This window comes from Plectrocnemia conspersa, unplaced genomic scaffold (assembly GCF_051122295.1).
Source record: "Plectrocnemia conspersa isolate PC_06_02 unplaced genomic scaffold, ASM5112229v1 ptg000008l, whole genome shotgun sequence".
Classification (NCBI taxonomy): Eukaryota; Metazoa; Arthropoda; class Insecta; order Trichoptera; family Polycentropodidae; genus Plectrocnemia; species Plectrocnemia conspersa.
The window spans coordinates 7,326,092-7,347,576 of NW_028277172.1; the positions used below are offsets into that span (position 1 = coordinate 7,326,092).

Sequence of the window (21,485 nt, forward strand, 5' to 3'; positions counted from 1 at the left end):
TCGTTTCCGAAGAATGGGTTAAACTCTGGATTTTAGATATGGTAGCTGAACTCCATTTGACGTAAAGAGGGAAGCAGCTGATTTTTTTAAAAATTAAAATGATTGTTGGACGCGAAGGTAGATAAGAAACGGTTGCGTGCGTTATCTATTATCAAGGGTATAGATATTTATGGCGCGTACTTTAATCTGTTAAGAGGACTCCCACGGTGTTTCATTTTTACAAAAAAAAAAAACACATTTTCTTATAAGTTAAAACGGGAATAGAGCTGATAAACTCAACAGCTTTAAAATTAGCCTGTGCTAAAGATATCATGGAATTTTTTCACAAATTTAACTTAAAACTAAAATAATGCACATATATAATATTAAACATTGACTGCGTTTTAAAGCACATTTTGATTTCGCTTTCTATCTTAAAATATTTACAATCTGGCCTATTTACAATAGGTTTGCCGACCCCTGTCCTAAGTAATTTCGGTATCATAAGATCATTATTATTTTAGCTTGTAACCATAAGATTGGAATCTCTGCTAAAGCGAGCAGGCTTAATATAGCTATGATTTTAATTATTATTTACACAAATATACCTGCGAGAACTTGGAGAGAGCCACTCTTGTTTTATGTTATAGTCACATACATAGATTAGAAAGCAATTCTTCATAAAGAGTAGATTAAATAAAAGCAAAAAATATTCTTTGAACCAATTTAAAAAAATAGTATTATGTTTTCCCTTCGTTTAAGTGTCTCCTAAAAAATAACGAGTAGGCAAAATTTATCCTGGTAATTTTAAAAAAAATAAAATTGTTATCTAGGTGAAAAACAAGCAGCATTCAAAAAACACCAAGACATAAAATAATTGCCAATGTTAATTTATAATATAACTAGGTTACGCAAGTCGTTTATTTTAATCTAAAGCAAATAAAATAAATCAATTTCATACACAATCGATCCAAATGCATATAGAAATTTAACATTTATCAAACTTATTTTTATTATAAAAAAACTCACAAGCAAGAGTAGCCGTGAAAAAATATATCTTGAAATGAAAATATATTCCCTTCTGGTGCTCTTTTTGCTTGGGTAATAAATTTAAAAATATGCTGATTTCATAATCACACTTAGTGTCTTCAAAATAAGTTTCGCTGAAGTAAGTAAGTTCCTTAAAAACTTTAAATTTAATCAAATAGAATGTGCTTGGAATGTCTCGGGTGAGTAAATTTAAACACATTTATAACATAGTGTTTATAATTATATAAATTAATATTAAGTTACTGCGATCAGTCAGCTCGTGAAAGTGAATTTCAGAACAATGATATAGCATGCGATTCATATCACTTATATAAAAGAAATGTGGAAATGTTGACTGAACTAGGAGTCCATTTCTACCGCTTCTCAATAAATTGGCCACGCCTTTTACCTGATAGATTCGCAACCAAAATCAGTGAAGATGCTCTTAGTTACTACAATGCTTTAATCCACGAACTTGTATCTAAATTGACAATTTACCATTGGGAGATGCCATTGAAGTTTCACCTTTTATGAGGATGATCGAATTCAATTATGGTCCAATATTTCACCGACTACGCCAAAGTTCCCTTTGAATCTTTTAGAGTCAATATGTGGATTGCCTTCAACGAACCTACTGCTATTTGCATAGAAGATACAACGATTAAAGAACTAAACTTGTTTGGAGTTGATGAATATTTACGATGTCATACGATTCTCAAAGCACACGCCAAAGTCTTTGTATGATAAATTTTATAGACCTACACAAAAAAACTTGAAAATGAGCACAATTAAAACAGTAATAATTAAATGTTATAATTGAAGCTCAGTAAGAATTACTATTAATTTGGAAGGCAGTTGGAAAGAACCAGATAGTAATTCTATTGATGACTTGGAAGCATCAGACGTGAAGTAGTTATTAACACCAAATATTTGTAATCATATCTTACGCTTTTTACTACGATTGATGTGCACATCCTATATATTCAGTCAAAGGTGATTATCCATAACGTATGAAAGATCTTATTGCTAAACAAAGTAAAATACAAGGTTTACTCAAGTCACGTTTACCTGAATTTACTGAAGATGAAGTGAATTATATTCGAGGAACGAGCCACTTTTACGGTCTATGGTACCTTTATGGTAAAGAAGATCCTGGATTATGTTTGAAACCATCGCTCTTTTGTGACATATGAACTATTGACTATAAAAAGAGGAGTTGGCCTTTAGGCACTGTGCCCCATGAAATCGTAAGGTTTCGAATTCAGTATATAACTTAAATATTTTTTTAATTAATAATATAATTTATAGGTCATTCCATGGGGTTTTAATAAATTACTAGAGAAGATTTGCAACTATTATAATAATCCAGAATTAGTGATTTTGACATTGACATTGACTATGATAGAATACGAGTAATAAATTCTTACCTGAACGCTCTTCTTGATGCTATAGAAGAAGGTTCTAACATAACAGGTTACACAGTGTGGACTTTGATGGACTGCTTCGAGTGGAATGTTGGCTATAAGTAGGCATACTTGATTAAGTTATACATTATGATTTCATTAATAAATAAATATTTTTTCTAGCATTAAATATATAATATATATCAAGTGGACTTTAAAGACCCAAATTAAACTAGAACTCGAAAACTGTCTTCTTACTACTTTAGAGACGTAATAAAAAATAAAGCAGTTATTAGAGATTTTGGCCTACTATTTTGACTGACAGTATCATATTTTATAATCTGTATCTATTTATTTTAACAATTTTTTGTATGTTACTAGATTACACTATTTATATTAAATCTACTATGATTTATCTTCATAGTTGTGGATCTTTAATCGCGGTTTTATTTAATTTAACTATTATTATTACAATCTATAATACGTTTTTATAAACTGAAGTTTAAAAGGCTATTGTTCTCCTAACAGGTCCATAAAATGTATGATAGAATGTTTGCGTGGAAGGTTATTTATTATTATAGACATAACCACGACTGATAATCATAACGATTTTTAAATTTTGTGGCAAGTTAGACAATATGATTTAGATATAAAATTACACGTTGACGTGTTGTTAAGAACTTTTTCTTTAAATTAATAATAAAATATTATATATTCAATAATTTCCAGCATTTTTTAGCTCTTGTTAATTTTACAGGCATATTTTTAGGTACAATACATGTTACTGGCATATAACCATCTTTATGTATACTATTTAGTTATTTGATACAATGTAATGAAAACTAAAACACAACAATTTAAGAAAAAAAAAATTTTAACACTGAATGGAAAAAAATAAACTGATAAAGTTATAATTTAAATATGTTTGGTTAAAGATCTAGAACTGTCTGATACATTTAAATGTGCTTATATATAAATATAATGTTGCTCCTATCACAGTTTTTGTTAATTGTATTAGTACTAATGCTCACGTGTATTATTTATTTTTTGCGAATATCGCGACACCTCAGCCTATTCTAGGGAGACAGTCACTCAGAAGACATTCAAGGTTAAGAATGTAAATGTTTGATCAACCGTTATTATTAAAGATGTGATATTTGGTCATAGCGAAGAGACAAGCCATGAGACCGCATCACGACAATAATACAACTCGACATTCCAGCGAAAACTCTTTGATTTCCATGACTTGCCTTTTGAGCTCCACTGCCTAATAGCGGCATAAATATTTCTATATATGTATATATATATGGTAATATATATATATATATGTTTATAAAAAAACTGTTTTCAGCTTTTCTGACGTCTATTTGACTTCAACACCCGAAAGTTAACTGTGAAAGGTAATTATATTTATATTTGCAAGTTTTTCGCATTGCATCAGAAATTCAAATAAGCGCATTATTTAATAGCAAAAATAATATAAAAAATAAGTTTTGCTGTTATTTTATAAATATAACATTATAAAGCGACTTTTGGACGACCTGTTGTTTTCAATACAATTATGGCACTGCATAGTTGTCTGATTCAAAGATATAAAAAGAATAATGCCTATTGTAGTATTTGATTTACGATTCATAATTATATATACAATTTAATACATAAGTGTTAAAAAATAATCATTTAAAAATCAGTTGAGTAGCAGCAAATACAAAATACTTTATCATGAAACACTTTATACTTTACTTAATCGGAATAGTTTGGTAAATATTAATTATGGATTATATTATGTATAATAAGGGTAACTTGAATTAATTTATAGTGTGTATAATGTATACGTTGCTTAACCTGCTTTATCTGGTATAATACTATCACTTGATTTTATATGATACTAATGAATAAAATGATTGTAAATATTGTATAGTGTGTATCATGTAACATATGCTAAAACTAGAAAATTTCCTGAAAACTTCAAATTTGGAACTGCTACCTCATCTTATCAGATAGAATGTGCTTGGAATGTCTCAGGTGAGTGCAATTCTACTATGTGGGGCAAATCATAATTAGTATTACCCATAATTTGTATAACATAGATAAAGGAGAAAGCGTTTGGGATCACTATGTCCATCTATCAAATAACAACACTGTAGGAGGAGCTACTGGTGATGTAGCTTGCGATTCTTACCATCTATATAAAAGAGACGTGGAAATGTTAACAGAGATGGGAGTCAACTACTACCGCTTTTCAATATCTTGGTCTCGCCTTTTACCAAACGGATTCTCTTCCAAAGTGAGCAAAGATGGTTTAAGATACTACAATGCCTTGATCGACGAACTCCTCTCAAAAAAGATCGAACCATTTGTGACTCTTTACCATTGGGATCTACCGCAAGATTTACAACTCCTTGGAGGCTGGAATAGTCCAATGATGGCAGATTATTTTGCTGATTATGCCAAAGTTGCGTTCGAGGCTTTCGGTGATAGGGTTAAAAATTGGTTAACCTTTAACGAACCAGCTATATTTTGCGGAGATCAATTATTGATCAAACCATATTTAGTACCATTGGGATATTATTTATGTTCTAATACGATGCTTAAATCACATGCTAGAGTCTACCATTTGTACGATAAGAATTACAGACCAACGCAGAAAGGTAATTATATATAATACCTTTATTCTATACACTATTACTAAGCTTAAATGATTATATATAAATATATATATTCGCAATATTCTCAGGACGAATTGGTTTAACGTTGAACATAGATTGGATAGAACCAGAAACGGAAAATGATAAAGAAGCGGCAGAAGAGATAATTCAAAATAATGTATTATCAACTTTTTATTCTACATGATCTATTGCTTATATTATTTTATAACATGTTTTTATATTTTTAGGTAGGAATTTATACACATCCCATATTTTCTGCAGAAGGTGGCCATTCAAAAATAGTCAAACAAACTGCTGACAAACTTGCCACTGAAATGGGTTATCCTACACAACGCATATTTCCCGAATTATCTGCAGATGAAATAAATTACATAAAAGGAACCTTCGATTTCTTTGGTGCAAACCACTATACTACCAAATACGTTAAGAAGAATTATAAAGGAGGTTTTGAACTTACAAACGTAAAAGGAGATCTTGTACCGAATACATCATGGGAATCTGTAAGAATAAAAATACATTTTTACATATACATATATTATATTATAATAAAACCTCTTCAGAATCATAAACTATAAAAGTTCTTTACTAAAATTAAATGAAACATTACAATATGCTATAACTTTATATAATATTTTTAAGTCAGCTCCTTGGGGATTTACTAAGCTTTTCGAATGGATTCGCAAAGAATACAATAACCCTGAGGTGATGATTTTTGAGAACGGATTTTCTAACAAGGGTGGTCTTAAAGATAACGACAGAATTAAATACATCAGTTCTTATCTGAATGCTCTGCTAGACGCAATAGAAGAAGGTTCTAATATCACGCATTACACAGTTTGGTCTTTGATGGATAATTTGGAATGGAATCTAGGATATGGGTGAGAATTTAAACACTATAAAAATTTAGCTAATAATATTTATTTACGATTAATAATATATTATATTTTAAAGACCGCACTTTGGACTTTATCAAGTAGACTTTGAAGACCCCAAAAGAACCAGAACGCCAAAACTATCGTCTCGTTTTTATGCCGAAGTCATTCGAAACAAATCGATCGGTGAACCGACTTCAGAATTTAATCCAGACACAAAGTTTACTTAATATATATTATTATGATTGTAAATTATAATTTTAATTGTTTTTAATTCATCTAAAACTACATATTAATATAATAAATCATATGTATTTGTGATTCTTATTATTTCAAATATAAGTCGAATATAAAGATCTCTAAATTTCTAAATCACTACATAAATATTTTTTCTTACATTTCCTAATCTATCAAAATAATTATAAAGATTTGTATACTTAAATGCATAAGTATCATCAACAAGACTTAGTTTGAATTTTGATAAGAATTTAAATGTATGTCATATTTACAAAAAAATATTACATACATCTAAATTATTTGACCGACTTAAAAATGAGTCGTCGATATTTTTTAATTTGGATTTTTGGTACTGATGTAACTTATTTATCCAATTATCTAAAAGAGCTTTTTGAAACATTGTTTTATTGCACAGTTAATATGCAAATAAAATTTAGGTGTCAGTATTGGGCGGCAATGTCGAATGCGGATGTTCCATGTAGATAAATTAACTGATCTGTGATATGAACAAATGTCACGTCACAGATCAGTTTTATATTAACTAAATAAATTAATAAAATAATAAATATCTAAATCAAATGATGATGAATATAATTGCTTAATGAAAAAAATGTTAATGTATTGCTATTTTTATAAAAAATGTAAAGAAAACATATATAGCTGTGTTATTGCGAACACTTTCTCTATTATAGTCGAAATCCATGTCGAACAGAACGTGACACTTGAATTATCATATATATTTGTAGGTTTTGCAGTTTTCACTTGTCACATTAATGAGATAAGTACACACATATTTACGTAGGTACTTACATTAAATATTTGCATTCTCTGTATTATTTTAGGTTATTAATACCACTTGAAGTAAACAATGTGAAGAAAAAATAATAGATAGTAGATTACTAAATATGAACTTACAGGACTTGTTTCACGCTGTCTCCCTTTGTTTATGTAACCCTGACGATTGATAAACAGATGTATATAATGTCATCATCTTTAATGAAATTATTAATTAATTTTTAATTTATCTTAAACTTGAATGAATACACTGAATGTAACCGACAACTAATTTGCTATAGCATATGATCTACTTTATCATCTTGAACTCAACTGAAGATATACGAAGGGCTAAAACATTATATTCATCAAAATTTGACTACTCTACTATTCAGAATCTGTCAGTACAGACTGGTAACTTAGATACTGTAATGTGTTATTGTAAGCAATCAATGTATTTTTTTTTGAGGTATTAAAACTTTGGGCTTAACAATAAGTAAAATATTATCATAAAAATTCAATGAATGGATGCTTTTCTAAAGAATTTTCTATTTGTTTGTATATACATATATATTTTGAATTATGGGCGTACTAACCTTAAGCTAAAAGTAAATATATAAGATATTTCATAGAAGTTATATACAAACTAAGAAATTATTTATCTTTGTATTTAATCATATGAATCTAAAGATTATTATAATTGTATTTGTAAAGACAGACGTCACAATATTAATCATGTTCACTAACAACTTATTGCTGAACCAGATTTGCTTAGCTATGTGCGTGCATTTGTGTCTACAGATCCTCAATTAGCAGTTATCATGACGGTCAAGTTCACAGATTGAGCGTCTAATGAAAATCAATTAGCACATGTTTCTCTTTCAGCAGAAGCGAAAACGTTATAAATATGTTGCTCTCGTCAATAGTCCACAGTAAAAAATCAATATTCAATACATCAATACCATTTTTCATCATTAAAAATGAAGATATTCTTGCTGATCTTAATCGCACTCACTTGTGTCTTAGCATTAGAAGAAGAAAGAGGCCTAAAACACAAGTTGCATCATGGAGCCATAATCTGTAAGTTGATCACTTCCATCATAGCTGAAAGATAAACGTACAAGAGTCGATATCTTTCGAGATGTTGCATCATATGACCAAAGTATGAGAAATAAGTTTCTCGTCTGCAACATCACTTTTATATGTGTGACTTATTCATGCTTCAGTGTTTGATTGCCTTCATAAGTTTACCATAAGTTTTTCTGCTTCTAATGCAGTGGAGTTCAGCAGAAATTTATTCTTAAGTTTTGGCTATCAATATCATTGGAATACTAAAAGAGATTTCTTCACTAAACACATATACATTAAATCATATATTATTATTCTTGTAGTAACCTATGTGCTTGATTTGCTCTTACTATCTCATAGCACTCTAGAACTGTAACTTCCCAATTTCAATCATGTTCATACCTTTTGCAGTTCACGTGATCTTCGGAGTAGTCGTCTTGTTAGTCATCATAAAGATCGTCTTAGCCATGACGTTCGTCGGCATGCTTAGTGGCCTGTTTCACATGTTTGCCGGAATCAAATATTTGCTGAAAAGCTGGAAGGGCCACGAAATCATTCACGAGTCATATCCGGAATACTATCATCACGATCACCACAGTTTCGAAAGCAGCGGGCCAAGTGAAGTTGTGGACTACACGCACATACCAAAATGGCACAGTTCTCCGCCGCATCCATACGATAGAAGGAGCGACATGATAGGAGGCAGATCATTAAAAGCACCTACTATTAACATTGACCACATCATCAAAAAGAGAAGCGCACATCTATTCACAAACAGAGCCGTGTCGTCAGGCCGAACCATCTTAAGGTCTGTGGGTCTCATTTACACAACCATCGTAATGGTTGGCATAATTTACATATCAATTTTTGTGTATTATTGCTACTTGTTTTAATAGTATCAATTTTTTGTATAGAGTAATGCCTTCCAACATTTGATAGTACGGAAAATCTAAAAAATTGCTATTAGTTTCTATAATTAAACACAAACGTACTATCTGCTAAATGTCTTGTCTTAAAAGTTTTTAGTTAACATTACATCGGAGATGATGAACTTTTTAATACTTATGTGCCAAAAATTGAAATATTATTTATCGATTTGCTAACTTGTCGAGTAGTTTTGTAAGAAAAATTATTTTAATTATTTATTAATGAGATTTTGACATATGTTTCAAGCAAATGTTTATATCATGAACTTATTTCTTAAACTTATTTTTTTTAAATCATTTTATTAAAAGAAATCGGGATCCTATGATGAAGTTCGCCAAAGAAGTAATTTGAGTTTAAAAAACATTAATTTAATTAAGTCCACGAGGTGTGCTTTGACGTATTCGATCCGCCCTGGATCTTATAAGGGGCACTAATCTCCGTGGATGCAGTTTTAAAGACTGCAGTCTCTATCTCCGCAAGTTCTTTCTGTGTGGGATCAAGGAGCAAAGGGCAAAGCCCTGGTGTCAGGCCCAATGGCTCTCTTTGTGAAGCGCTGTTACGCTAGACGATCTAGAAAATGACTATCCAAATGTGTCTCAAATATGCTATTCTTTATTAGGCATCTGGGAGAATGAAAGAGGGTTCTCAGAACTAAAACTTTCCATTCTCTTTTTCTGGAAAGCGGTACTCAACTGGTTCCAAGAAGTAATCATTTTTTTCCAATTTTGCATTAAAGTAACTGAACTCTTCTATATTTATTATTCACTCATGAATTAGACAACATTCAATTTTTGCATTTATTGCCACAAAGATCGAATAACTTGAGTTATATATAAAATTTCAGCTGTATTGTATAAAATATATATGAATAAAATATTACAGCTGAAATAAGCATGTAATTCTACATATAATTTAAGTAATATTATCTTTTTGACAAAAAAAGTGCTATTATTGCTATTAACTCGGAAATTTGTATTTTGTGAATTCTTATCTCAAAAATCAACAAATATTTCGAGAAAATTATCATGGTATTTTAGTTAAAAATAAATTTGTACGAATATTTTTAAATGTTTTACGTCTGCATATTTTTATACCGCTGCATAGGAAAGGGTGGGTCATTGCAATAACTTTTTAAGTAATCTTTAAAAAAGTTCTGTGGCCGGGCAGTGATTAAACCAAAGAAATAATATCAATTAATTAAATTATTAATTTTATTTAACATACTAGTGTTGTCTGGATGTAAAATAGATTTTAATGTCTATAAATTTGCCTGATTTATGATAATCTAAAAGAAACTTCATTGATTATCTTCTGATTAACTGCCTTGATAATATTTCCGATTCTTAGCTCGAAAATAATCACATTTTTAAATACAAACCTTCACTTAAGCTGATCAAAATTTGAGACATAGTCCTTTTATATGTGTAACTCAATATTCTGACGCCATATGGCCTTAACTTATACTTGATATACACTGTGTGAACAATATGTATGAGACCTATATTACATGGTTATAATGTAAGCCTCTAAACTTTACGTTAAATCTTTGAGCAGATTAGCCATAATTAACAAAATCTATTCTTTACAATAAACGCAATGATCGAATCTGCTCGAAGATTAAGTTTTTTTATTTTTATGGCAACTTTGTAGATAACCACGAACAGTGCCGGCGTAGATATCTATGCGAATTGCATGCGAAAGCAAACATTAATCCATTTTACGACTATCAACTCTATTTTATAAGGTGAGATTTATTTGATAGCTTCAGGCATTGACGATATTATTCCACTTAAGGTTTAGTTCATAATTGTTTTAATTTTTTTGCAGAAGAAAACTGGCTAGATATTGGGATCACACCTATAGAAAGTTTAACGACTGTTCTAAAATATTTCCATGTAGAAAAATATATTAAAAAAAAACACTATTTTTTATATATACAGTACAATTTTAATATCATACACTAATCGATTTCATCATATTACACCAAAATCTAATAAGGTTAGCTCATTACAATTCTAAGCATACATACATTTAACATTTTTATTTTAATAAAAATAAAACGGATCTAACATACAATACCAAAGAAACTTACAACAAACATGTAAAAACACGTTTGATACTAGCCAATTATATAACACACTTATTTTAAATGTATATAATATATAATATGTATAGGTATTTATTGTATTCTCATCACGAGATCACTATTTATTTTATTTATATGTAACTATAAATTGTAGAAAAAAATTAATAAATATTATATTAAAAATTTCACCATAGTTTTATATACCATTATAAAACACAGTCTTCGTTGCGTCTTAAACAAAAAATAACAAAAAAAAAGGTCCTATTTATCGGACAATATCAAACAAATGTCTCTGTTCTTCGCTTTAAAGGTTTGGGGTCATATTTTCCTAGGTTTAGGTTTCTTCTTGATGGAGTTGATGTTCTGGACGATCTGATCGATTTGATTATCGTCCAGTGTGTATTGATTATTCTTGGCGTTGTTCTGCTTATTCTGAGCGGCGGCTAAGGCAATCTTCTCGGAAATCGAACCGAAGAGACTCAAGCCAATCGACAAGACTTTCTCTTGATTGAAGAACGCAACTGTCAGCATGCCGAAGAGAATGAGAATCAAAATCGACGGTTGATTTAAATCTTGCTCAGAAACCTTAACCTGTAATTATATATATTATTTTAAGAAACGTTTATGTTGTACAAACACAAAAAAACATACCATTGGTTCAAAATTAATGCGGAAATGCTTATATTTTCCATCGGCATTGAAATATATCGGTTCCACGTTATAGTTGAAAGTTGATCTTGATAGTGAAGAGTCTAATTGTATCACATAAGTTCTATTATCAGCTGGTAATCGAGGGAATGTGATCATTAAACCGGGATTAATTCCAGAAGCGTAACCGGAAGCATCCAATTTCGAAGAAAATATGTTTGAAGTAGGTTCGACTTCAGTGCCGAGTCTCAACTTTAATGTCTTATAATGTTCGATCTTTGAAGTATAAACCAATACTGTTACGTCGGTTACGAGCAGTGGTTGAACAGCTATAAAACGTAATCCGTCTATATCTTCAGCTTCGGATACGATCTAAAATATAAAATGATATAAAAAATAATTCAAAGATTCTAGTCAAAAACATTGAGACGCATGTTTTTTTATGTTACCTTCAAATCAATATGTGACGGTATAACATGAGCTATACTCATTTCGTGAGTTGACTTTAACTTCAATTTATAATTGCAGTTACGCAACAATCCTCGAATTCGGAAAGCACCGGTTTCTCTTTCAGCTATTCCTTCTTCATAAGGGCACTGCGACGGATCCATCTCCGAAGTAGGTTCGGCAATAACGGTCACTCCGCCTAATCCGTTTCCACCCAAAGTCACAACATGTCCGACTCCGGAACAAGCGACTCTAATTCCTCCGAACGAGACTTCATGAACTTCCCCTTCGGTCACGTCAATGATGAAATTCGGCGGAGTGAACCGATACTCTTTCATCAATGGCTTAAGATAATATTCGCCCGGCGCCAGAGACGGAAAAATCAACTCTCCGTCATTATTGACGACTAAATTCTTTCTATAAGATCCACCAGAAACTGACACTAAAGCACCCTAAAAATAAAAGTAGCACAATAAGAACATTGATATTAAATATATATATAAACTAACGCCCAGGGATGTCATTTGGGGAGGGGCAGATGGGGGGGCATTTGCCTCCCCTTGAATTTAGCTAGAAAAAATTATGTCATTTATAAATAAAGATTGAATCCGTATCGGCGTTTGTTTTGTGCGAATTTGCAAATAAATTAACCACAATCGAATTATTGAACTGATTTGAAATAAAATCTCTGCGTCTTGAAACAACAAATACAAAAACGTAAGAAGGGATAATTATTTTTTGCGCTCTCCTATTGGTCAAAATTCGGGATCGTAATATTTTTAGAAAGTCTTAATATGAACAAAAATAAACAGTGATCCCCTTGAATTTGGGCAGAAAAATGCGTCATTTAATGGAGTACTATGAATCTTAATGAAATGGAAATATTAATAAACGACCATTAAATGGCCAATTTTTGCCCCCCCTGGAAAAATCTGAAATGACATCCTTACTAACACCAACTAACCTGTAAAGTTTTCATGTTAACGTTGTCAATGACTTTGACTTTAATTTCGGCTAACTTGTGAGCTTGGAAATCTCCGTTATCATCGGGACCACTTAAAATGTAAGATTCTTTCTCGGCGTGAAGCTCGTAAGTTAGTAGAGAATCCAATGGACCGAAGTGATACTTGCCGTCTTCTGTTGTCACTTGGATTAGTTCTTTTTCACCTAAAATATATAAAAACTAATTAGCAAAGATCTTTAAACTAAAGATATCAGTCTGTAATTCTACATATAGATTAAAATAGCTTATTTTCGTGGATAAATCTTGTTTTACAGTGAAATTCCTCACTAGAATGCATATTTATACTATAAAAATGCCATACTCTATTCTATACCCAAGACTATTTTATATTTACATATATTATTATGGCGCAACATTGTATTAAGACAAATTCTATAAATTATGCCCCACAAACCTCCATCTAAAATAATGGTAACACCAGCAATCGGCGGCACAATCTGTCCGGACAAAACCTTTCCTTTGGCGGCCGTGAACAACAACCCAACATCGACGCAGTCGCCACCGGAGGCGCTCAAACTATGCCCACCCGGTGGATTGAACAATAAGACTTCCGAAAACGGCATAACTTGGACTGATTTACCCTAGAATAAAAATTATAATTACATACCTACATAAAATACATTAAATTTATAAGCATATATTAAACATACCGGCGGTAACATCATAGTGTAGTGATACACAAACATGCCGTCCAACTTATGAGGCAGCGGCTTCAACGGGCCGATCCACTCGGGCTTCTCTTTCATCAACATGATCATCAAATCTTCGACGGCGTCGTTAGAATGGATCGAGACACCAACGGAATGAGAAACAGCATTGATCGTCACCATATTATTGGCTTGTCTGGTGTGGTACGTAACCGTAGGAGGTTCGAACGTGTGACAGCCGCTAGGTGTAAACACATACTCTCCGGCCGCTGGAAGGCAGTGCTGAGACAGACCTGAAGGTATATCTAAGTTTCCCGTAGCCAATTCCATGGAATACAATACCTAAAATGTTTTAATTTATTTAATGAAGAAATCTAAAAGTATCTTAGTATTAAGAAATATAAATTTACTTTAGATTTGTGAGACATTGTAAATGATACAGCATATCCTGTGTGGACAAATTCCGGAATAACAGCTTCGGTATTGGTAACGACTATGTTGTGTTTTGTGGAAGACCAACATAGAGTCTCTGACGGTACTGAAATTTCGTAGCTTCCAGGTAAAATTTCTTGGAACGTGTATTTACCATCTGGAAACAATTAATTTAAGCTATTAAGTAAATAAGATACAAGGTTGAAACTTTTTTTTAAAGCTTTAATATTTTTAAAACCTCAAAAACGCTTGATCGGACTAATCGCCAAGTTCACGCGAAAACGCGTGAATGGATTGTAATGTGTTACTTTCAATTTAGTTTATATTTCTTTTATAATTTTTTTTATATTTTTGTTTAGAATTTTTTTAGCAGTTTTAATAAATTTTATTAAGCTGGTAAACGAATTTAGACAAAATATTTATAAGTGCAATTTTTCAGAAAAGTTTAAATGGAATTCAGATTAAAAGTACTACAGTTATTGTAGCCAGAAATTTTTTTATTTCATATATGTGAGGCCTATATGAAACTCTGTAATATTGAAACCTTAATAAAAGGAGATAAATTGAATCATCTTTATTGTCAATTCTAGTTTTTAACCCTTCGTTTGCAAAAATTCTACATATTGACTTTTGCTACTTTGGCGATGACTGCCGAATTTGACGGCATTATTAACCCTTTGCACTTTCAGTGAATTTGTCAATAATTATGTTTGAAGTAATACGAGAGGGGAAAATCAGGTTTTGATATATACACAAAGGAATTTAAATTATGATGACTCTTTAATGTGTATATTGAGCATTTATTTGACAAATTAATTTTTAAAATTAAGTGTGCTGCTTTTTTAAAACAATCTCTTGAAAGAAAGACAGATTTTTTTGCAATAATACGTCGTTTCTTATCTTCCTTCGCAACTTTTGCAAGACCCTTGGTTTAGAACATAAAAATGTTTTCTTCAAACTCTGATAATAAATTTATTCCCAAGTTTAAATCTAATATTGGACAGAAAAGCATTTTAAAACTGGAGGTGTTAAAATGCCAGCAAGAAGTGTGCTTAATATGAGTCAATAATAATATTACAAAAAAGTTATTTTTGGTTTGATTAAATTCAAATTCTTCTGTGTAAACTCTTAACAATTTTTTAAAATGTACGTTGTTATTAATAATATATTTATTTTATGATTACCTTTGGCGATAGTGCTGAGCGATTGTCCGATATAACTACCGTCTACTGATAACGGACGTAGCGTAATCATGACGTTCAAACAAGACGGATGTTGACTGTCTTTCATGCACTTGATGGTGCCGGTTAGAGTTGCCTTCAATTGAGAGAAAGTTATTCCATCTAGCGGTTTAAAGCCGACGTTGATCTTTTGCGACAGTGGGAAATATCTAATAAATCAAAAATTAATTTAAGTTTCTATCAATATAACTGCGTTGAAAAATGAATATCTTACTGGAGACCATCTCGTCTATCTTCATCAGAGACTTGAACGCTAGCAAGGTAATTCCCGGGAGATAAAAACAAGCACCATCTATCGTCGTCTCCGGTTATAGCAGTCAACGTTATCGACGACGGAGGAGCAGATTGAACGACGATGGACCGTCTTTGATTATTAGAGCCCGGTGAACGGACCGTTCCGCATACTTTCCATCTAGCCGGATATATATCGGGAACGGAGGCATCTCCACGAGCAGATATAGATATTGTGGCATCGTCGAATTCGCATCCATCTATGTGAAGCATATTATTAATCAATAAAAATCAAATAATAAAAGTTATGGTTACTTACCAGCTATAACTTGAAGAGTGTATGTGTTGACTCTTAAGTTGGACAATGTATATTTTCCATCTTTTTCCGTAACGCCCACTGGTTTTCTATCCAACAATATTTTAGCACCTTGCATTGGATTGCCTCCGGGACGTTCGACAACTAATCCTTTAACGCTAAACCCAGTAACCTTAAATATCATATAAAAAATTATTCCTCTCCGTCCGTACCTCACCAGCAATATGAAATGTAATACATACTTCAAAAGCGTTCTTCAAATTGACGCTATCATGCTCCACTTTGAAGTTTACAGATCCCGGCTGGAGATTGAATATCGTTTTAGATTTCCCCAACTGTCGCTCCAACGGAATCAATTTGTATTCGCCGGCGGGCACCAAACCGAATGTAAATTCACCATTATCGCCAGTCACGGAATAGCAAATCGGATCATCCGGAACGTCTTGAAGCAGAGCAGTGATGCAACCTTCGATCTTATACCTCGGTTCCGACTATAAAAAAAACAAATAAATTAATTTATAATATAACATAAAACGGCTCATCAATTAAATCGCATACCCCTTTAGCCGAATACAGCACTACGTGGATTCCAGAAATAGGTTTACCATTGGATGTGACAGTTCCGCGCACGTCATACCCTCGTACGGCTAAAGTTCCGACTTTTAAAGCCGTGTTTCCACCGGATACTTCAACTGTGGTACTCGACGGGTCTAATTTCCATCTATAATAAACAATAAAAGTATTATACATTTATACAATTGATAGGTAAATATAAGATAAACTAACTTGGGATGATAAGCCCTCAGAGTATAAGTTCCGGGGATGACCGGTGTGAAATGAAAATCTCCATTGAATTTAGTCTTAGTCTCTCTGCTCTCTCCGCTTTTGCTAACTAAATGAACAGACACTCCAGTCGGGCCTGTAGAACTTCCAGCGGTAACGACTCGACCTGTTATTCCGAAGCCGGTGAACGCAAAGTTCACATCTTGACCTTTGGAGCACGGATCCGAGATTCCGTCCACGTTCAAGGGTATCTCCGAAGGTTCTATGCTCCATCCTGGCGGCGGATCTACCTTCAAAACGTATTCACCATGCTCGTACAACGGCAAGAAATAATATCCATTGGTGGGGGCGCACTCGGTCTTTTCTTTCAAACTGCCCTGTTTGGTCAATCTATAAACGATTTAATAAATTAATTATGTTTTATTATGTCACAACAAAATATTTGTTATTAGTTTAGTTGTAGAATTAAAAGGATTCAATTGTCTAATAAATTATTTTCTATAATGCTTACATATTACACTCTCTTTCATATATGATGAATGAAAGACGTCATTATACCGTTCTATGTCGGTAATAGTCCAAAGAAATCGACGATCGTATGCTAAATTTCGTCAGCTGAGTTAATCTCATTAGAATATAACCTAGAAATAATTCCTACTCACAGTTTGATTTCAACTTTGGAAAAGTCCAAATCTACGTGGCTTTTTATGAAACCTCCGCATCCCAAGATGTCTTTGGCGGTGACGCATATGGCATTTAATGCGAGTAGTAAAATCGCCGGCCGAAAAACGGAGCCTGGACCTGCCATTTTCCATCCGTCTAATCAGACGTCAGTTTTAATACGATATTTTCTGACCATGTACAAATACAAATGTAATAAAGGAAATATTTTATATATCTAGGGTCGATACCATTGCTCTGATTTCAATCAAATAAAATTATTTTTTAAAAATTAGTTTAACAAGTTAAATAAATATACAGACTATTTTTTTATTTAACAGAATGTCTAATAATTTTACTATTCTTTCGGTGTTTATTAACAGAAGTCACATTAACCACGCTATTTAGTAACGGGATATTTTTTGTTTCGATATTTTTTATCCTACATCAGCAATAGCAGTGAAAACCCGGTCATAATGCGATAATAGCAGCTAAATACATTTGTAATGCAATGAGCAAGGATTTCAATAAATTTAAAAAATATGGTTCTAAAAATTCGTTCCAGGAATTTTTCCATTGAATATTTACGCAAGGGCAAGTTGTTTGTGAGAAGCTAGTAGACAAGTTTTCACAGAGTTTCACAGACATTTAAAAAGTTAGGAAAGGTGTTAATTTACAGAATATGGATATTTCATCAATTATCTGAAGAAAACTTCGCGCAGCAAATCTCAATGTTCCAATAATTAATGATTCTAGAACAAAAAGTTTCATTTTTGATTCGAATTGGTACTAAAGATGATAAGTGTATATATACTATACGTGACGTAAAAAGCAGTGGTTGGATCCCAAGCATCCCCAATTCCAACCCCGAGAACAGGATTACGCCCCAATAAGATAAGTTATGCATTTGGTGGGATATGAAGAGCATAATTAGTTATGAGTTATTGGATTACAGGCAGACAATTACGATAGACACATAGTGTGCTCAGCTAATTCGTTTCAAAGCGACTCGGGCAATAAAAAAAGATCTTCCCTTATGAATTAAAGTAAATTTTTTTTACAGAAAGACAGTGTCAGAAAAAAGTTAATAAATATTCTTGGGAACTCCTTTCTCACCCACCGTATTCATTATTTATTTTAATCTGGTCGAAATTATTAGTGTTTAAACCAAGAATAGACATTTGTTTGTTGTGAATAGTGACAGTTCGTCGACATCGCAATGTCATTTCAACATTTTATTAAAATCGGTAAATATAAGTGAATAATTAATGTCTAAGAAAGCTTTTCTCAAACTATGATTCATCTCTGGATACCCTTATGGAAAATTATATCAAAAATTCCTTCAATTGTATGATTTAACTCTCCATCTATACCTTTTAGTGTCTGTAAAATGTATTTTACTTTTTATAGTTTTAGAAAAACCTGGACTTATTGTGAGTATTTAAAATATATTTTATAGTTTCATTATCTCTTTCTAGAACCAAACGTTGAAAACAACGATGAAAGAGTTAATTATATTAACACAATTGAATATAAAGTCAAGGTAAACAAAAGTGTAATATTTACGTTTATATTATTTATACATACAAAATCTCATTTCTTTTTAGAATGAAAATATTAAAATTGAATATGACGACATCAAAAAAAGTAATATAGACAAAGTAGATGACATGTTTGAAACAGGTAAGAAAGATGTAGTTATTCAAAAAATATTTTAATGCCTTTGATGAATTGTCATAGGCAAATACTACAGAAAAAATAAAAACACTAGTCTAGTATTATTTTATATTAATTTATATCTTTGATAATTTTCTTTTAATCTCTATTTTCAGAATCTCACGACGTTAAGGATGTTATACTTAATAAAAATACAGGCTTGAATAATCTTATGGAAAAACGAGTAATAGTTTAATCGATTTATTTATTATGTTTATTTACTAATAACTCGCTTTATGACTGAAATATATTTTGCGTTAAGTTAAAACATATTTTTTACTACAAATTAAAACTACACAATAATGACAGTTATATTTATATATATTTATATATATTGAGTTTAAAACTTATTTAACAGGTTAAATAATTTATTCTTCTTTTTCAGAAACGAGAAAATCTAAATAATATTGAACGTTTAAACAAAGATGAGCAGTTTACGTGTACATTTTGCCATAAATTGTTTTCAGAAAAAAGTACTCTCATACAGCATCTTAAATTGCATTCAAACTTGTTTATTCATAAATGTGAAATATGTGCGAAAGGTTTCAAATTTAAAAGTAGACTTTCTCGGCATATGCATATGCATAATGATTCTTCCAACTTTAAATGTGACAAATGTGGAAAAACGTTCAAATGTAAAGAATACGTTTTAAACCATATGAAATCTCACACCGATTCTAATGACTTTAAATGTAACAAATGCGGAAAGGAGTTTAAACGTAAACATTATCTCGCTCAACATATAAACATTCATAATAACTCATTGGACTATAAATGCGACAAATGTGAAAAATCCTTCTCCTGCAAAGGATACCTTATACGGCATATGCATTTTCATAAGGACTCCAAGAACTTTAAATGTTTTAAATGCGAAAAATCATTCAGACGTAGACATTACCTTTCGGAGCATATGATTATTCATAGTGATTCTAAGGATTTTAAATGCAAAAATTGCGGAAGAGCATTCAAGAGTAAAAAAAGACTAATAGCGCACATGAATCTTCACTGCTCTTTAGACTTTAAATGTTACAAATGTAAAAAATCGTTCAATAATAAAAGGAATCTTTTTCAACATATACATATTCATAGTGACTAAATTATAATTTCAGTTTCATGTACTAAACACCTTAAAAGTAAATACAGCATTAAATTCCTCAGTATAACATTCATGTGTATTTTAATTTATTTTAAAAAACGTCAGTCTTCAAATAACAGTACAAATTTGTCTTAAGTTGACAATACTTTATTTTATTTATATACTTTTTTTGTACTATTTTGTACAAATCTTTTTATTAACGCCATACATATTATTCTAGACAAATATTATTATTGATATTGTACATAATTATATATACCATCAGACGCGGGCGGTAAGATACTTTCCCTCTCGATCGCTTGCGTGTTAAGTGAAAGTTGTATATCGCTAAGCATTTTTTTTTAACTACTGAGGGGTGCTGTCGACAATCTAACTATTCTCGAGGAATTCCAGTTTTTCGTTCTAAAACGTCTTCGAGAGAAACGAACTGGTCCGATTGGTATCATATAATTTTAATATTTTATGATATTTTTTGTTTGTTCTTTATATGTATTATTTTAATTTGTTTGTATATTTCAATAATACAATTATTGTATTCTACCATCGTAACGCATTGGGGCAACCTGTTACAACTGGTTACAGTGGTCTTAATTTAATTCAAATAAATAAATATTAATATTAAAAATAAATTCGTATATTTTAAACATTAGTTAAGTTTGACCCTGTCAATCAAACCCTTAAAAAAACATTTGCTTGGACTAGGTAAAACGTATTAATTTGTGTTTACACGTGAAACGTTATGCTATTTATATTCTTTGGTAGTTTTGTACTATGACTTTTACACCTTATAACTGAACAGCACCCCATAATATATAATACACAACCGAATTTTGAAAAAATGAATGTGGAGGTCCGTCGCATACGGTGTGACAAGGCCGACTGACGTCAGTGTACAGAATTACGACTTGTACGGATTTTGTTTTTCACCGCGAACGCTGCTTCTATATATTCTCTGTTCTGTGGGGATATAAGATATTTTAAATCTAATGTATTATTTTTTTTCGACTGCATGACAGTTGGAGAGAGTGATTGTGTTTAAAATAAGAGAGTGGCATTTTTTATTTTTCCCTTAGACACGCCTCAAATAATATTTTATATCAGAAAAAATAATATAATCGTACATTTCTAAGACGACATCAGTTTCGGAAACAGTACGTACGTTTTAAAAAGTAAAATATTTTTATATTATATTTAAATTAT

The 21,485-nt window shown here is 31.4% G+C and overlaps 2 protein-coding genes and 1 pseudogene across 3 annotated transcripts; 2 read left to right on the forward strand and 1 right to left on the reverse strand.

The window, feature by feature from the left end:
* Window positions 1–1,199: 1,199 nt before the first annotated feature.
* On the forward strand, window positions 1,200–6,182 carry LOC148232853 (myrosinase 1-like; annotated as a pseudogene).
* Window positions 6,183–10,882: 4,700 nt separating this feature from the next.
* LOC148232854 (BOS complex subunit NOMO1) lies at window positions 10,883–17,656 on the reverse strand. Its single transcript, XM_088190118.1, has 14 exons — window positions 17,476–17,656; window positions 16,817–17,203; window positions 16,589–16,751; window positions 16,273–16,521; window positions 16,034–16,202; window positions 15,698–15,974; window positions 15,427–15,632; window positions 14,221–14,399; window positions 13,814–14,152; window positions 13,558–13,744; window positions 13,104–13,306; window positions 12,142–12,591; window positions 11,696–12,064; window positions 10,883–11,635 (listed from the first exon to the last, which is right to left on the reverse strand). Exons 1-14 carry the CDS (start codon window positions 17,619–17,621, stop codon window positions 11,363–11,365), a joined length of 3,597 nt encoding a protein of 1,198 aa, XP_088046244.1. The 5' UTR covers window positions 17,622–17,656; the 3' UTR covers window positions 10,883–11,362.
* Window positions 17,657–18,646: 990 nt separating this feature from the next.
* Window positions 18,647–20,356, forward strand: LOC148232855 (uncharacterized). 2 transcript variants are annotated; one of them, XM_088189475.1, is made up of 5 exons: window positions 18,647–18,720; window positions 18,952–19,016; window positions 19,081–19,156; window positions 19,306–19,445; window positions 19,575–20,356. In XM_088189475.1, exons 1-4 carry the CDS (start codon window positions 18,693–18,695, stop codon window positions 19,383–19,385), a joined length of 249 nt encoding a protein of 82 aa, XP_088045601.1. In that variant the 5' UTR covers window positions 18,647–18,692; the 3' UTR covers window positions 19,386–19,445; window positions 19,575–20,356. The 2 variants fall into 2 exon arrangements, with proteins under 2 accessions (XP_088045601.1, XP_088045600.1); XM_088189474.1 differs by having other exon boundaries at window positions 19,306–19,373.
* Window positions 20,357–21,485: the final 1,129 nt, after the last annotated feature.

What these genes read in the sequence shown, in the direction of transcription:
- LOC148232854 (XM_088190118.1), bottom strand. Translation starts at nt 17,621, where the DNA reads ATGGCAGGTCCAGGCTCCGTTTTTCGGCCGGCGATTTTACTACTCGCA. An exon ending in ACACTATGATGTTACCGCCG is followed by an intron (nt 13,745 to 13,813) that starts GTATGTTTAATA and finishes TTTTTATTCTAG; the next exon opens with GGTAAATCAGTCCAAGTTAT. An exon ending in CGTCACATATTGATTTGAAG is followed by an intron (nt 12,065 to 12,141) that starts GTAACATAAAAA and finishes TTTATATTTTAG; the next exon opens with ATCGTATCCGAAGCTGAAGA.
- LOC148232855 (XM_088189474.1), top strand. Translation starts at nt 18,693, where the DNA reads ATGTCATTTCAACATTTTATTAAAATCG. An exon ending in TCAACATTTTATTAAAATCG is followed by an intron (nt 18,721 to 18,951) that starts GTAAATATAAGT and finishes ATCTCTTTCTAG; the next exon opens with AACCAAACGTTGAAAACAAC. An exon ending in AGATGACATGTTTGAAACAG is followed by an intron (nt 19,157 to 19,305) that starts GTAAGAAAGATG and finishes CTCTATTTTCAG; the next exon opens with AATCTCACGACGTTAAGGAT.